A 17299-nucleotide genomic window follows, 5' to 3' on the forward strand; every position below is an offset into this window, starting at 1 on the left:
GTTTTCCCACCAGGACGCCCTGACCCGGAGGGCCCCATGGTGCAGTGGGGGACCCACATCTCGTCCCTGGGCTGGCTGCAAAGAGGCAGATCAGTGGCTGCTTGATTTCCTGAGCCGGCGAGCACAGGCACGCGGCAGAGCTGCCCTTCGCCTGAATCCAGGTTGGGACCCACAGGGACTGACGAGCAGGTTCACGTTCTCCCAGCGCGCACAGCACCGAGCTGCCTGCCTGGCTCCATGGGCTGCTTCAGACCACGACCACCAGCAAGATTGGGGCCTGGGCGGGAGCTGCCGCCTGCTGCTGTCTCTCGCTGGGACAGTCAGGCCGAGCGCCTGCACCCCACAACCTCCTGGGGGATCACGGAAGCACAAGGAGCCAGGTTCACACTTTCCCAGAGCTCAGCAATGGAGAAGTCCTGAGAGAGCCTGCCTAGGCCACCAGACCGCTCAGTCAGATGTGGCCAGGGCCGGATGGGGCTGTTCTAACGCAGCAGCTCCACAGCCTGCAGCCCCCCACGTCTGCCTGCTTGGCAGAGATTGTCTGGCTGTCCCTGCCTCTGGCGGGGGTCTGCGGCTAAGCCAGGCAGGCTGACAAGCCCTCTCCTGGGCGGGCGGGTCCAGAGCAGAATCTCAGGCCTAGCCTGTCTGAGTCCAAAGGCAGAGCAAGAGGAGGGTTTAGGTAAGTGCATTAACATCACGGCCACTCGCTGTGTGGCACGGGGTCGAGAGCCCGGCCCGAGCCTCAGCTCCTGTGTTCTCGGTCAGTCGCCCAGGTCTGAACCCCTGGGCAGCGCTCAGCCTGTCCCAGGCACCGCTGTGGGCAGGAGCAGAGTGCGCAGGCAAGGTGAGGTGGAACCGCTGGCTTTTCTAGTGCAGTAGCCAGGAGAACTGGGAGCTCCCGTGGGGAGAGGAATTAATAAATAAATAAGTTACCGCGGGAAGCCGTCTCCTCCCTGCTGGGCCCTCGGGCAGCCTGCGCTGGGCACGGCCAGCAGATCCCCTTGCGCCTGCTCCTGCCGTTTGGGAGGCAGAAACTCCCAGGGTCCCGCCAGCTCGGCTCTAGCCGCCCCCAGGGACCCAGGGATAGGGCCCCAGCATGGAAGGGTTTGGGGGTGGGCATTCGGGGGGCTTGGGGTGTGCAGGGGGATGGGAGGTGGGGGTGAGGGAGCGCTAGGGATGCTGGGATAGAGGTTCAGGGGGCACGAGGGGTGAGGGAGTTGGCGGGTGCAGGACAACGAGAGGCGGAGGCTGACGCTTAGGTGAACTCGTGGCACTGGCTCTGGCCCAGAGTGAAAGGGTCTGATCAGGGAGTTTCACCTGTGCTGCAGCAGCAGGATCTGACCCTCCAACATCAGCAACGCAGCCCCCGCCCTGGCTGCAGCCCCTCCTGGCGCTCGGCAGCAGGCGCCGGCTGGGTCCCGCGGGCGTCCCCCTTTCCCTGGAGTCCTCTCTACGGGCAGGCAGCTGAGCCCCTCCCCAGCTGGGCCGAAAGGGCCAGCAATCCAGGGCTCCCTTCCCTTTTCCCAGGCCGGTGTCCTTCGGGCGCGCCAGCTCCCTGCCGCTGGTCTGACTTTCGTTTGTCACTTCAGCTCCTCGAAAGCTTCCACGGCCTGTAACTGGCTGAGTCGCTGTCCTGCCCCCCGGCGGTGCCCACCTCGCTCCCAGGACCTCCGAGACGCGACTCCTGCTCGGCGCCACCTCAGCGGGGGTGGGGGCAGGCGGAGGGCCGCGGCACCCGCTGGCCTCCCCCCGGGGCGTTAGCTTATTGCACAGTGCATGGCGAAGCACGGGAGTTTGGGGCCTGTCCGTTTGCCTTTGGGGGTGTCCCCGCCCCTCCCCGATGTTCACAGCAGAAGAGGAAGGGCCGTTGGTTTCTGGCTAGTACGGGGGAGGCCGAGCTGCTGCGTGCCGGCTGGCCAGGGGCAGGCGGGGGCGCTACGAGCAGCCGCACCTGTCCACCACCATGCCCGGGATCTTGCCGTAGATGATCTGCTGCTTGTCGTTGAAGTACAGCATGTTGATGGGGGACATCTTGGTGGGGGTGCAGCAGGGCCCGGCCGAGCCCCGGGGGTTGGCCTGCTGCACCAGGTGGGTGTGCGGGTACTTCTGCATGAACATGTACTCGCACTGCCCCGAGCAGTAGTTGGCCTTGTACCGCTTGGGGGCGATGATCCAGTCCCAGCCGAAGGCCTCGAAGTCCACGGTGAGGGGGTAGCGGCAGCAGCGGGACTCGGTGGAGTGTTCGTCGCAGTCCAGCCCCAGGTTCCGCCGCGAGCGCTTGTTGTTCTCCAGCACGCGCAGCTCCATGAAGGGATGCTGGGGGAGAGAGCAGGCGGCTGAGCTGGGGCCCTGCCCGCCCGCCAGCCCATCACTGACCTACCCAGCCGGCCCAGCCCGAGCCAGCCTGCCGCAGCTCCCCGTGCGCCCTGCCCTCGCCTCTGCAGCCATCATCCTGCCGTCTCGCCCCCCAGCCACTGCCTCCGCGCTGGCCTGGCCGAAGTGTGGGCAAAGGGTCCCCTGCAGCCGGGGACCAACGATGCAGGCGCTGGGCTCAGCGGCCGCTGCCTCCTCCCCAGGGTTCAGCCAGGCCCTGCGTCTGGCTCCAGCGTGCTTGAAGCTGGGGAGCCCCTAACCGCGTCCGCAGGCAGCTAGAAGAGTCGGGAACGGAGCCCGCCCAGCGGCCGCAGCTGGCCCAGTGACTCTGAGGCCGGACTGGTTGTGGTGGGAGCCAGCCGCCTCCTCGCTGGGTGCGCAGACCTGGCAGCGGGCGGGTGACGCAAGGCCTCTCCCACAGGAAGGTGGCCAGGGGCTGGGCAGGAGGACTTGTCCCCTCCCCTTTCTGCCCAGGGTCAGGTAGAGACAGTGAGGCAGGTGGGGGGTAGGGCACAGGGAGGCCTCCAAACCGAGGAGAAGCTTCTGCAGAGCTAATGGCTCCCAGGACACGGGTTACTGGCCCCCCACATCGGGCTGAAGGCCCCTGCCAGGGGAGCAGAAGGTAATGGAGGGGCGGGTGCCTTCCGTGGGCTGTGCAGCTTCAGCCACGTGGGGGTACCCAGTGCTGAACAGGCCCCCTGCCCTCTGCCAGCCCAGCCCCCAACCCCAGCTCTGCCGGTGCCCCTCACTCCCAGCCCCCAACCCCAGTGCCGCTAGTGCCCTTCACTCCCGACCCGCAGCCCCTGCCAGCCCGGCCCCCTTCCCAGCTCCACCGGTGCCCCTCACTCCCGACCCGCAGCCCCTGCCAGACTGGCCCGCCTCCCCCAGCTCCACCGGTGCCCCTCACTCCCGACCCGCAGCCCCTGCCAGCCCGGCCCCCTTCCCAGCTCCACCGGTGCCCCTCACTCCCGACCCGCAGCCCCTGCCAGACTGGCCCGGCTCCCCCAGCTCCACCGGTGCCCCTCACTCCCGACCCGCAGCCCCTGCCAGACTGGCCCGGCTCCCCCAGCTCCACCGGTGCCCCTCACTCCCGACCCGCAGCCCCTGCCAGACTGGCCCGGCTCCCCCAGCTCCACCGGTGCCCTTCACTCCCGACCCGCAGCCCCTGCCAGACTGGCCCGGCTCCCCCAGCTCCACCGGTGCCCCTCACTCCCGACCTGCAGCCCCTGCCAGACTGGCCCGGCTCCCCCAGCTCCACCGGTGCCCCTCACTCCCGACCTGCAGCCCCTGCCAGACTGGCCCGGCTCCCCCAGCTCCACCGGTGCCCCTCACTCCCAACCTACAGCCCCTGCTCACCTAAACCTGTGCTCCGTTCTGCCTCTCCTAAGCAGAGTTCTTCTCTTTTGTACAGGTATGAGCAGCACCGTGGCCAGCCCTGACTGAGAGGGGCAGTGCCCCCGCCCTGCTCCCTGCGGCACAGGGCCCTTCCCCTGCACTGGGGCACGGGCCCAGCACGGACACGGGAGAGCTCCCCAGCCAGCCACAGCAAGGCGGGCAGAGCCCCTACAGCGCCGGGGCGGAAGCTGGGGCCCTATTCCCACCTACCAGCCCTTCTGCGCCGGGGCCGAGGGAGGTGACTGCCAGGTCGTTGCCATTGGGGTCGAAGGCGTTGATCTCGATGCCCCAGTTGTTCTGCGGCTGCTTGAACCAGTTCTGCAGCACGTGCTTGAAGTCGATGCTCTGCCAGTGCCCGAGGCGGGAGTTGAGGTCGATCTTGAGGGAGCGGATGCGGATGTGGCGGCTGCCTTCCTCGGCGACGGGCTTGAGGCGCAGGATCTGCAAGTAGACGGTGGAGGTGTGCTGCACGGGCCGCAGGTACACCCACAGCTGGGCCTTCACCACCTTGGTGAACATGATCTTGGGGCTGAAGTTGAAGTAGCAGCAGTGGGGGCTCCCCTCTATCTGCACCACGGGGTCCGCTGCGGGGGGGGGGAAAGCAGAAGTGAGCAGAGCTGCCCGGGCCTCGGCCTGGGCCTTGCTAACGAGGGGCGGAACGTGCACTCCTAGGGCGCTAGGAGGTGACGGTCGGGTCATAGGGCCTTACGAAGGGCGTTTGCCCCATCCCTGCAGTGGGGCCCTGCAGCTGACCTCTGACCCCAGTGCCACGAGGTATTAACAATCAGCCTGCAGGTCGTGGCTAGGGGCAGTGCCCAAGCTGGGGGAGCCAGCGCTGGCGTAGCAGTGGGGGCAGCTGCCGGGTGCTGAACGAGCTGGGCTTGGCAGGGGATGGATCCCAGGGCTGGCACAGCAGGGCAGGGTGATGGGCCAGGGAGGGCAGAACCTCGCCAGGACCAACCCACGGGCCCTTTCTTCCACGCTGCCTGTCACTGGTCAGCTTTCCGCCCACGTGGGAAAAGCAGCCCCAGAGCAAACCCTGCACTGGGGCGCAGGAACCCCCCACAATGCAGGGCAAGGCAGCAGAGCCAGCCCAAGCCCCGTCAGCATTGCCTGTGCCCCGAGCTCAGCCCTGCAATTCCCATGCAGAGCGGACACGGGGTGAGTCACTGGGTTATCCCTGGACCCCAGTTTCCTTCCACCACTCAGTGCTGAGTCTGGAGGGGCGAAGCTCTGCGTGTGGAGCTGCGCTTAGGTGACTCCAGGCCGGGGAGAGGCTGCGCACTGGTCAGTAGCATGGGGCTGGTGCCAGAATGCAGCTGGTTCAAAGCAGACAGGCAGCAGCAAATCCAGGTGGCTGTGGGAGGTGATTCGGGACTCCCCTGTGTTACCAAACCACCTGTGCCAAACACTAACCACCCCTGCCCTGCGCTAGCTTCCTCCACCTCAGCCATGCCTGGATCATCCCACCTGGCCCCAAAATGCAGCTGCCTCTGAGGTGGGACGTGCCAGCTAGGTAGCAGCTCCAGCAAAGCTCTTCCAGGGTGTGGGATAACGAGGGAATTTGCTGCCTGTCCAGGAGGAATTAGAAGGGCAGCAGGTGCCAAGTGCCAGGGCTGGGATCACTAACACCCAAGCCCTGTGAAAATCCTTAGGGGCTCTGGAAAAAACACGGAGCCTCACTTGCCAGATTCACCACCAGCAGCACAATGCCTGGCGATGGCGTCCGGGGGAATCGGGGCAGCACTGAGAGCCCCAGCTGGCCCTGGCCCCCTGCACCCCACCCCGCAGCACAGTGCCCCCTAGTGCCTGGCACTGACATTGGGGAGAATGCCCCCTGCTGGGCCCTGCCCCCCACCCCCAGCACAGCGCCCCCTAGTGCCCAGCACTGCTACAGGGGAGAGCGCCCCCTGCTGGGCCCTGCCCCCCCCAGCACAGCGCCCCCTGGTGCCCAGCACTGACACTGGGGAGACTGGCCCTGCTGGGCCCGCCCCCCCCCCAGCACAGCGCCCCCTGGTGCCCAGCACTGACATTGGGGAGACCGGCCCTGCTGGCCCCGCCCCCCCCCCAGCACAGCGCCCCCTGGTGACCAGGACTGCCACAGGGGAGAGCGCCCCCGCTGGGCCCTTTCCCCCAGCACAGCGCCCCCTGGTGCCCGGCACTGACACTGGGGAGACTGGCCCTGCTGGCCCCAGCCCCCCCCGCCCCCAGCACAGCGCCCCCTGGTGCCCGGCACTGACACTGGGGAGACCAGCCCCTCCTGCCCCCCACCACAGCATCTGCAGAAAAGATGTTTGAAATCTGTTTTCAGGTCTCTGCTGCTGGGGTGCCCCAGGAGGGGACAGGGGCAGGCCATGGGAGCAGGCGAGGGGTCTATTTGGTCCAGTCAAGCAGTCTTGGGGGAAGGACGGGGGGGGGGGCCGCCAGCAGGGGAGCAGGCTGCTACTCCTGCCTTTGTGCCATCTGCCCATTTGCAACAGGCCAGGCGGGGCGCTGGGGCCTAGGACCCTCACGCCGCTGGTGGTGTGAGCCAGCCTGGCTCTTAGCAGGGCTGTCTGGCTCTGCGGGGACGTCCTCGAGGCAGCCTGGCCCCTGCCCAAAGCTGGGAGCCAGCTGGCGATGCTCCCCACCGTGCCCAGAACTTATTTGGGCCAAGGGCAAGTGTGCACCTTCCCTGGGGACTGGCAGGGCCGAGGGGCCGGGATATGCTGCCAGGGACATGCTGGCATCTGCCAAGGGAAACATTTCTGCAGGCTGATCCCGCACAGCAGACGGGGGGCAGCAAACACACGTCTGGGCCTTGGAATCCCAGGAACTCGGCACGTCTGCGCTAGCTGCAAACAGCAGAACAAGGAGCCCAGCGCATGGAGCCCCAGGCGGGGCCCTGCCAGCCTGACCAGTATCAAGGCCGGGCCTGGGGTGGGAGCCCCCCACAGCCAGGCACACGCTGCCCTCTGTGCCAGGAGGGACTGAGGGCCGGTGGGTGGGGGTGGGTGCTGCCCAGACCTGCACGTGAAGCCCCATGCTCTGCTCTCTGGCTTTGGTGGCCAGGATTCAGCCCGCACCCCTTGGCAGGGTTACAGCGGCACAAGCTCCCCAGGCCTGGCCCTGCTCTGGGATCACTGGCAGAACCAGGCCTGTCAGGCCATTTGCACAGAGCCTTATTTCTCCTGGGCGCTGGGCCCGGAGAAATGGGGCAGAGGATGGGGAACCCGGACTCCAGGGTTCTGTGCCCACTCCTGATTCTGCCTCGTCATGTGATGTTAGGGCGAGACCTGGCTCGTCTCTGTGCCTGTTCTGTGCTCTGGGGCAGCCCAGGGTACGTGGAGGGCAGTGGGGTGGCTCAGAGAGCTACAGAAGGGAGCACGGCCCTGGCTAAATTGCCAGCCCCAGCCTGCTGGGGCCACTGTCGGAGAGGGACCAGGTGCCATGTGGGGCTGTCGGAGCAGAGCCGGGTGCCGTGCGCCGTGGGGACCGAGAATGGGGGGCTAGGCGCCGGGGGGACTGAGAATGGGGGGGGCCGGGCACTGCATGCTGTGGGGACTGAGAAGGGGGGGCTGGCTGAGAGGGCAGGAATGGGGGAGCTGGTTGAGGTACCTGGCAGTAGGGGAGTGACTGGGGGTCGGTTGGGGGCTGGCAGTGGGGGTAGCTGGCTGGGGCAGGAGGCGGGGGGCTAGCTGGGATGGCGCAATGGCCTCTGGCCCAGTGCACCCGAATAACCCCTCCCCCGACAGCAGCGCTGGCTCTGACCCCCCTTTGGGGAACATCTGGGTTGAATTGAGGAGGGAATTCCCCCCTCCCCAGCAGGTTTAATAGTGCTCAGCTGCAGCGTGGGGCCGTTTGCTGCCAGCGGAGCCTCTGCTAACAGATCGGGGTCATGACACCGGCGGGGGCCAGGAATGTCCCACGTGCCCCCTGCGCCCACCAGGGCTCCATAAACCAGAGTGACAGGCCTGGGCGGCGCTGGGCTAACGCAATTTGCTGAGCGCAAGCCCCCCATTAAACCCTCTCCTGGGACCAGCCAGTAACTCCTCTCGGTCCTGCCCGGCCCCTCTGCACAGCTCTTAAAGCCACAGCGCGCTCTGCCTCCCCCCAGCCAGCCTGCCGTCCCTGGGGCTCTCCACTGCCTTCGGGGCTTTGCTGCCCCTGGGGGGGAACAAGACAGCAGCCTGCCTCTGGGCTGGGCACCCCAGTGTTACAGGAGGGCCCTGGGGAGCCCTGGGCTGGTCCCCGTTCTTGGGCTGCAGCGACAAGCCACTGCAACCTCAGTGGTGCAGAGCTGCAGCCTGGGGAGATACTGTCTGACCTGCTCTGAAACGTCTCCAGCCATGGAGATTTCACAACCTGCCCAGGCAACTTAGTCCTGTGTTTAACCGCCCTGCCGGGTCAGAAATTCTGCCTAACGTCCAACGTCAATCAGCCTTGCTGCAAGTTAAGCCCGTCTCTCCTGTCCTGCCCTCAACAGTTAAGCAGAATCATTTTTTCTTCCTCCCCCTTCTAATACCCTGTTAGGTACTTGAAAGCTGCTGCCATGGGCGTGCTCCGTCATCTCTTCTCCATAGTAGACAAGCTCCGTTTTTTCCATCAGCCCTCAGCGCTCCTGGTCTCTCAAACTCCCAGCACTCTCGTCTCCCTTCTCTGGGCCTTCTCCACATTGGTCCCGCATTGTGCCACCTGGAAGGTGGACGCAAGACTCCAGCTGAGGCCTGACCAGCGCAGAGTGGAGCAGTGCAGAGCGGAGTGGAGCAGACGACTGCTCGCGTCTTGCTCCCTGCACTCCTGTTCACACAGCCCAGACTGATGTTGGCTTTTGTACAGCAGCATTGCACAGGTGACTCGCACACGGCTTGTGCTCTGCTCTGACCTAGACCCCTTCCTAGCCAGTCCCTTCCCCTTTTGGTTGTGTGCAGCTGAGCAGCTGGCGTTGGTCCTTATCGAACCGTGTCCTCAGCGCATTGCTCCAGTCGGTCCAGCTCCGTCTGAATTCTGTGCCTGTCCCCGCAGCACTCGCAGCCCCTCCCAGCTCGGTGTCCCTCTGCCGTCATCCAGCTCGCTGGTGAAGCTACTGACCAGAACTGATCCTTGTGGAGTCCCCCGTCGTGCCCCTCGGGGAACCGCTACGCACCTGCCTCACGGGGCGCCTCTGCAGCACACAGCCCGTTAAAAGCCAAGGTCATCAGAGACTCTCGCCACCTTCGCAGGTGGGAAAAGCACCCAGCAAGTTACTCGCGTACAAGCACGGGGGGCGGGGGGGGGCAGTTAAGTCCCTGTTGCCAGGGTCCCTCTGGAAAGCTACTTAAGCAAAGGGCACACCCACGCGCCCTGTGCTCTACTACCCGGCCAGGGAGCAGCTCGGCTTTAACTCCAGTGGCTGCAGGTGCTTTTCTCACCTCTGCGGCTGCCTTGCTAAGGTCCAGACACCACTCTCCCCTTCCCCTACGCGCCAGGTGGTACCCTGTGAGCCAAGGCTGCCGGCTGGCTTCACGGGGCTCCCATCCAGGCTGACTGGTACTTATCACCCTTTATCTTCTGGGGGTTTGTGGCTCTAGGCTGAACTGGGCCAGAGCCGGGCCAGGCCCTGCTGGGTGCTGCCTCCCCGCCTGCCTGGAAGCTGCCATCGCCGTCTGGGCTCCGCTCTTCTTCCAAGCCACTAGCCCCAGCTCCCAGCCGAGCTGCCACGGCTCCCCAGGCAGGAGGGGTGCTCTGAGCTGGCCGACCCCTGGGCTGCCAGCTCCCCCAGCGGAGGGACCAAGTGGATCCACTCCCAGGGGCTGAGCCCACCTCACTAGGGCCGGCAGCTGGGGCTGAAGCTTCAGGCAGCCTGTATGGCCTGGGCTGGAGGTGCCAGCAGCCAGAACTCCCCTCCCCCGAGAGGTGAGGCTGCAGGGAGCCAGGGCTGGGGAGCTGCTGATCCACTTGCTGCCCTTCACTGCGGGCACAGGCTGGGTAAACACTCAGCTGCCGCACGCACATGCCAGCTGGCTCTTCCCAGAGCTCCTGCTTCCCTCTGCCCCACTGCTAGGGACCCCTCGCTCCAGACCCCCAGCCCCTGCTGCCTGGCCCTGGGCCCCCCCAGCTCTGCTAGGGACCCCTCACGCCCGACCCCCCAGCCCCTGCTGCCTGGCCCTGGGCCCCCCCAGCTCTGCTAGGGACCCCTCACTCCCAACCCCCAGCCCCTGCTGCCCAGCCCTGGCACCCCCAGCTCTGCTAGGGACCCCTCACTCCTGACCCCCAGCCCCTGCTGCCTGGCCCTGGGCCCCCCCAGCTCTGCTAGGGACCCCTCACTCCCGACCCCCAGCTCCTGTCTTTTGAGCATCTGGGCTCCAGGACACCCTAATGGTGGGATGTGAGCGCGAGGTGGGCCCCGCCTCAGTCTCCCTTCGTTGCCTTCCCCTCCCCCACCCAAAGGTCAGCAGGGTCATGGGTAGCCAATAAATGGTTTTAGGACCCAATTAACCTTCTCTAGTTTCTTGGGCAGTTAAAAGGGGGGAGGGGTGCTGGGGGCGGGGTGGGGTGGGGAGGAGAACCCGAGAGGTTTATGGGCCCTACTGCCTATAAAATCTTCCCTTCCTTCTGTTCAGGAACCATAAAAAACCATCTGCAATTGTCAAGCCAACCCGGGGGGGGGGGTGTGTGTGTGTGTGTGTGTGTGTGTGTGCGCGGTGTGTGTGTTCATAATAATAACCAGGGGGAGGACTGGAGTGGAGCCCCCCAGCCTATCGTCCCCCTCCTCCCACAGGCCCGGCCAGCAGGGCTTGCTGCCCACGGAGCTGGGGGAGCACTGGGGGCGGTGAGGCTCCTTCCCCCTGCAGCAGTCAGGGGGGCTTGGTTGTGGGCTCTGGGGTTCCTGGGGTGGACCGGGGGGCCTGTAGGGAGCAGCAAATGCTGCCGCAGGTGAGCAGCAAAGGCCCTGGCGTGTTGGCAATTTTATGGGTAATAAAATTTCAAAGCCGCCCGAGTCCATTAATGCTCACGAAGGAAATTTATCGAGGAGCTGCTGGAGGGACGGGCCTGGCCCTGCCCTTCCTCCCCCCACCCCTGCTTCCGCTCAGCCATTGCCCGCCCTCCCGGCCAGCTGGCACAGCTGCACCAGTGCCAGCCCCCGGGCAGTAACTGGGCTCCCTGCAAGGTGCCAGGCCAGACTGCAGGGGCACCTATGTGTGGGGCTGAGCTCAGGGCCGGGTCAGGATGGAACCAGCCCAGGCCCCTGGCTCAGCCTTTGAAGGAGCCCCAGGGTCCAGGCACAGTCCTGTAGCAGAGGGTGAAGCCAGGTGGTGGGTCCTAGTGACTTACACCCCTGGGAGCACTGCGGTGGGACTGATGCCTTCTGGCCTGGGCAGGCACAGGAGGGGTCTGATTACCTCTGCTCCCTGCGCCGGCTCCAAGCGCCTCAGAAACTCGCTCCCGAGGACCCGGGCTCCCTCGCAGCCCAGCAGCCTGGAGTTCCCTGCTCACGTGGCCCCCGAATGGCCTGGCCTGCAGGCCGAGGGGGCCAGGACAGTAAGTCCCACAGCGGCTGCCCAGTTCCCAGGACCGCTGGCTAAGGGTCCCGCTTGCTCACACCAAGAAGCCCCCAAGGCCCAAACCCCAGAGGGTGGCCCCGTGCAGAGCCTGGGGCCCGGCTGTTCTCTGCCCACCTAGCACTTCTGCCGTAGACGCGGCCTTGAAGGGATCCAAGGGCTGATGAAAACGGGCCAGCAGCCGGGCCCAAGCCGATGGTGTGGGCATAAGAGCGAGGAGGGTGAGCTGGGCAGAGGAAGCTGTACTCAGTGGGGGTCGGCGTGCAGAGAGAACTGGGGTGATCAGAGGTGGCCCTAGGCCGGGACGCGGCTGGGAGGTGAAAGGCCCAGTGGTAGTAGCTGCTCAGGTGGTGGGTTGCCTCCCAGAAAGCCATGTGGCACGGGGTCAAGCCGAACATGGTCGCCACGGCCAGGAATTCAGCGCTGCAGGAGCTCTGCCAGGCGGCCGTCCCACGGCACTGCAGAGCTGGTTCCAGGAGTGGCACAATCACCGTTCTGTCTGCAGCACCGTCCCGGTGGGCTGGGGGCTCCCTGGCAGGCGAGCAGCCCCAGAAAGCCAACCAACAGATCCATGCAGGGGGCAGGCAGGAGCGGAGGCTGTTACTAGGACCCGGAGCTAGAGCTCACCAAGGGACCCAGCGCCAGGCAGAGGACGCTGGGGAGGCGGCGGTGGATCTAGGTGCCTCGGCGTGTTAGCAGCTGAGCTGGAGTGAGACGTGCCTGGCTGGGACTGCCCGGCTAGAGGGTGGGCAGCGTCTCAGACTGGCTCCAGCCAGGTACTCAGAACTTTGCTGGAGAGGAAGGAGCAGATTCAAGACGAAGCTTCCTGCAGCGGCCCTGCAGGGGAGGCCCAGGGAGGCCAAAGCTCAGCCAGAAGGGAGGCGAGAAGGACGAGGAGCGACGGAAGCTGGGGAGGTGCCTCAGAGGGGTTCCAGGACCTCCCAAGTCTCCCCCCTGCAATGATGTCAGACGGGAGGCTACTGAGTGGCCGGGGGATGGAGCCAGAACCCTCCGGCACCCGGGGGCGAGGAACAGCCGACTTGCCGAGGTCACTGGGAGGAAGTAGCTTGGGCTGCAAAGCAACCGAGAGCAGTGGAGCACCAGGCTGGGGTGAGAGATGCGAAATGCAGAGAGATGCAGCGGGCCGGAGGGTTTGGGGTGCCCAGACGTGTGCTCCGCGCAGGGGAGATGTCCTGGGGCCTGGCTTACTGGTGACACCAGGAGAGGGCAGAGCTGGGACGGGACCAACAGCTGGGGGCCCAGGCTGGGGTTTGGTAGTGCAGGGTCTGGGCAGAGCAGGGGGTGAGGGTGAGGAGGCACAGAGGCTTCCAGTGTCGCAGGAGATGGGTTTAGGGTCCTGGACAAACACAGGGGGACCCTCTGGACACGCCCGAGGGCTCGGCTGCAGCCAGGGTGCACAAGTGCAGCGCAGGGCTCGGTGAAGCGGCTGCTGAGAGAACGCCTGCCCCCGGCATGGGAACCGCACCTGCGCCCCGGCGAGGGCAGGGCCTGACGTCCCAGCGTCTCGCTCATGTGAGAAGAGCCTCGTCTGAGGCTCCCACCCAGGACAGGGCCGGGAGACAGAGCAGTGTCAGATGCTATTGCTCTGCAGCCAGGCCACTTCCCTTCCTCACTGTGCTGGAGGGCGGCCTGTGCTCTCCTGCCTGGTGCGGCTTTGCCAGTGATGTCGCCACTGGGGAACCAGCTGGCGGGAAGGCAGCTCTGAGCAGGATGGCAGAAGCCCGGAAGCCCAGGGAACAGGAGCTGCCAGTGCCGGGAGCTGCAGGAGGGATGGAGGAGTCGATGCCTTTGTCTCCGAAGCCCAGGATCTGCTCCCAGCAGCTCCCAACAGCAGAGACAAGAGTGGGCAGAGCCTGGGGTCGTTCTCCACTTTGTCAGGCCGCCGGAGAGTGAGAAGATCCATCTACTGGCTAAGAGAGGACCAGCCGCTGCTGCCGTTCTCCTGAGGAGGGGCAAGGGAGACTCCTGGAGCGAACTGGAGAGTTGGTGCCAAGTAGCAGAGCTGCATCAGCCTCAGGAATCAGAGGTGGGACTGGGCTGGGCTGGCTGGAGCAACTTCCCAAGGCCTGGCCGAGACGGGCAGGGTGGCCTCTCGCACTCCGCTCGGAACGGGCACTGCTTCCACGTATGGCACAGCCAGGCGCAGAGAGGCAGGGGCCTGGGCCCAGGAGACCAGGTGTGAGTGACGGAAGCAGGCCCCAGGATCCACTCCGCTGGAGGGAGACGGGGATGGCCCTGGGCACCCCGAATCTCAGGGGAACGTCGGGGGGTGGGGGGTGGAGACCCTGGGGGCCTGTGAAGCGGCACGGAGCTGTGGTAGCCAGACACCCAGGGGGCTGGCTCCAAGGTTACCTCTATGCCCCATCCTCACTGGCCTCGGGAGCAGCTGCAGTGTGGCTGCGAGAGCAGAGCCCTGGGCTGGCGCTTGGTGCTTGTGAATCTGCCTGGAGAGCAGAGACCGGGGAGGTCAGTGACACGTGGGCAGCCCAGGGCCCTTGAACGCAGAGGGGACGGACCCAGTCCCTAACCCTGCACCCCAGCCCCGCAGGTGCCTACATCCTCCAGCCCTGTGCCCCAGGCAGGCTGCTTTCTGAGAGCTGTGGCCAGCTGTCCGTGCCCTCGCAGGGGAGCCCCTGTGCCAGTGCCATGTCTGAGAAGGCCCCTCCCTGCTGCCCACTGCCCAGAGCCAGGCTGGCTGGCAGGGTGGGAGTTTGGCTACAGCTTGGGGGTGGCAGGATTCGCAGCCCCTCAGGGAAGGAGGTTCTGTTAGTGCCTAGCCCTGGAGGCAGCCCAGCCCTGGTGCTGGCTGGGGCCACTGCTGCTGGGAAGGGGGGAGTGATGCTGGTAGGCTGGGGCCTTATCAAGCCAGCGAACGGCCAGCCCAGCCCGCTGCAGCCTCCCCTGCCCCAAGGGTGGCCAGGGAGCTGACGCCTGTGGTCTGGTCACTCCCTGGCTCTGCGGCAGGTGCAGCAAAGGGCCTGGCCAGGCCCAAGAGCAGAGGGGTCTCCGCAGCGGCTGCCGGCCGGTGCCCGGGGGTGACGGCCCAGCCGGCTCTGCAGAACCCACCAGGCCACGGAGGAGAACTCGGGCAGCACTAAGCGCCCGCCCGGCTCCTTCCAGCCCAGCTGCTCTCACTGGCCCTGGCAGAGTCACCAGCCCAGACTCTGCCCCCGGCTGTCCCCGCCGCTGGCCCACCTGGGGAAACTGAGGCACGCGCTGCAAGTCACGCGCCCAGCCAGGGTGGGTCCCGCCGACTCCTGCCCGCCGGGCGCCCCGCCAACGCGCCGCACGTGGCCGGGGCGCTGCCACCTGCCCCGCAGCTCCGCCAGGGGAGCCGCCGCCGGGGGGCAGCGCTGGGCCGGGCGCTCCGCGAGGGGGCAGCCCCGGGCGGCGGGAGCGGCTCCAGCTTTGGCGCCCGGCCCGGCCCGGCCGGCAGGACCCAGCGGCGCTGCGCGGCGCGGCGCGGCGCGGCGGGGAACAAAGGCGCCACCTACTGCGCTGGGCCATGCTGATGACGGTCTCGGTGGTGGCGTGGTACTCGTCCTCCTCCAGCAGCTCGTCCTGCGCGAAGGCGTCGCCCTGGAAGTCGTGCAGGTCCAGCAGCTGCTGCAGCGGCGGCGCCTTGGGCAGCAGCTGCTTCACCACCTCGCGGGTGATGTTCGGCGCCTCCTTGAGCCGCAGCTTGCTCAGGATCTGCGCCTTGATGCTCTCCAGCCGCAGCTCCTTGCTGTGCTTCCGCCACAGGCACACGGGGCACTCGGGCTCCTCCGCCCGGCCCGGGGCCAGCGCCGCGGCCAGCGCCAGCGCCAGCGCGCAGAGCCACAGCATGGCCGGCCTGGGCTGCGCTGCGCTGCTGCTCCCGCGGGCTCGACGGGCGCGGCGCTGGCGGAGCTGGCCGGGGGGGGGCGCGGGGTTTTATAGCCCGACCGGAGTGTGTCGTACCACGCCTTGATTGGCTGCGGGCGCAACAAAAGAGCCGCTGGCACCGGGCAGAGCCGCGGCCGGAGCCCAGGCGCCCCGCGGCCGCCCCCCGCCGGGGCCGCTCCGCTCCGCTCCGCTCGCCGGGACAGCGGCGCCCCCGGTTCGCCGGACGGGCCGTGCGCTCCCCTGGCTCGCTCGGCGGAGCGGGGCCGGGGCCGGGGCCGGGGCCGGGGGGCGGAGACAGGTGCCGGGCAGACGGGCCGAGAGCAGCCGAGCTGGGCGGACAGAGGCTGCGGAGCAGGAGAACCCCGGGGCGCCTCGTAGCCGGACAGTTCTCGGCGCGTAAGCGGCGTCAGATACCGCTCGACAGGTGCTAGAGAGACGGACGGGGGCGTGGAGGGTCCGGACAGACGGACGGGGAGGTGGAGGGGGTCGGCCGGACGGACAGACGGACGGGGGGGCTGGGGAAGAGGAGGAATCGAGCTGCTCCTGCAGCTTTTGTAAGTTATTTTCAGACAGGCTGTTTGAGACGCTTTTAGTCCCAAGCTCCCGGGCAGTGTGGGGGTGGGGGCTGGGCAGTGTGGGGGTGGGGGGAAGGGCTGGGGTCAGGGCAGTGGGGGCGTCAGGGCACTGGGGGGAGGGTTGGGGTCAGGGCACTGGGGGGGTGGGGCTAGGGCAGTGGGGGGGCGTGCGGAGGTGTTGGGGACCAGGCAGAGTCAGACAGGCCATACGGCGCCATCCCCTGAGACACGCTACGGCCCAGCCAGGGGTCCGTGGCCTGGGCTGCGTGGGTGGGTGACAGAGGCAGACAGCGCGCGCACCCCACTGTGGATTAGTCCTGCCCTACGGCCGGCCGGGGGCAGCGAGGTGGGGGGCGCGGGAAGCAGGGCCAGGCGCCCTTGTTCAGTACTAGAAGATTGACCCGGCCTTGGTCGGTGCCCGGGTGAAAGAGGGGGTTGGGGTTGGGGTTGGGGTTGGTTTCGGTTTTTTCCTGTTCGGAAAATAGAAGGGAAAAGGCGAGTTTGTGCCAATGGTTGGGGGCTGCTGGTGGGGGGAGGCAGCAGCACTGTGCCCACGTGTCTGGGGTGAGGGTAGAGGGGCACTTTCCTCACCTGTCAGGGGCCAGAGCCCAGTCTCCACGTGGCCACTGTTTCCCTGCTGTGGCTGCCCCCAGTGGTCACTCTGCTGTGTCGCTGCCCCCAGTGGTGAGTCTGGAGTATGTCGTCCCTCCTGTCAGGGCCCCTCCCTCTCCTGTTCTGGGAAACTCTGGGATTTCAGGCACTTCCCACTTCCCAGGCACAACTCAACCCTGCCCTGCTTTAAGTGGTGGTAAGAGGAAGCTATGCCAAGGTTTGTGGCTGTAGCTCTTCTGGTTTAAGAGGAGCTCTTGGACAAACACAGCCGCGACAGACAGCCCCACACTACGAGACACAGAGGATTTGGCCGTGGGAGGGCAGCCACAGCTCTGTTTCTTTAGCCGTTAGCAGAGTCCCAGCTGTGTTCTGTTTGGGGTTTTGGCGTGAGGGTCCGTTTCAGGTCTGCTGATTTGTGAGCCATGGCCCGCGGGCTGTGTCTGGCTGTGCTGCGGTTTCCCTGCTCTGCACATGAGGACAGGACTTGCTGCTCTGGTCCCCAGCTTGTGCTGCGTCATGCCTGTAAAGGGAGCAGAGCAGGGGAACAATCTTTGATTGGAAAGGGAGCCCCCCTGGGGAGCACAGTTGCTCTAACCATGGCTCCCTGCCACCCACATTGAGAATGCTCACCTGCTTACCCTTAATCTGCAGCCATGCCTGGGGTTTGCACTGTCGCCATCATAGGGCTGTCTCGTGGAGCCAGCCAGCTGTTCTTGGGTGCAAAAGAGCCTCAGCATAAAGGGGTGTCCCTCATGCCGTGGCCCAACCCATCGCATTTTGCCCTCCCCCTGCTGCAGTTTAATTCAGGCAGAGAATTGCCCAGCCAGGGTGTCAGGCAGTTCTGTGCTTACAGATGGTGTGGTCTGCCCCAGATGTGGCTGCATCTCAGCAGTGAGGGAAGAGCTGTGGTGCTCTGAGCCTGCAGTCTGGCCAGCC

General features: G+C 66.4%; 1 protein-coding gene across 1 annotated transcript; it reads right to left on the reverse strand.

Annotated features, from left to right (window-relative positions):
• Window positions 1–1793: 1793 nt before the first annotated feature.
• On the reverse strand, window positions 1794–15180 carry GDF11 (growth differentiation factor 11). The gene is made up of 3 exons (XM_074980220.1): window positions 14804–15180; window positions 3979–4352; window positions 1794–2316 (listed from the first exon to the last, which is right to left on the reverse strand). The coding sequence occupies exons 1-3, from the start codon at window positions 15135–15137 to the stop codon at window positions 1936–1938; spliced, it is 1089 nt and encodes a 362-aa protein (XP_074836321.1). The 5' UTR covers window positions 15138–15180; the 3' UTR covers window positions 1794–1935.
• Between the last annotated feature and the right edge of the window lie 2119 nt (window positions 15181–17299).

Source organism: Carettochelys insculpta, chromosome 29, assembly GCF_033958435.1.
Source record: "Carettochelys insculpta isolate YL-2023 chromosome 29, ASM3395843v1, whole genome shotgun sequence".
Taxonomy (NCBI): Eukaryota; Metazoa; Chordata; order Testudines; family Carettochelyidae; genus Carettochelys; species Carettochelys insculpta.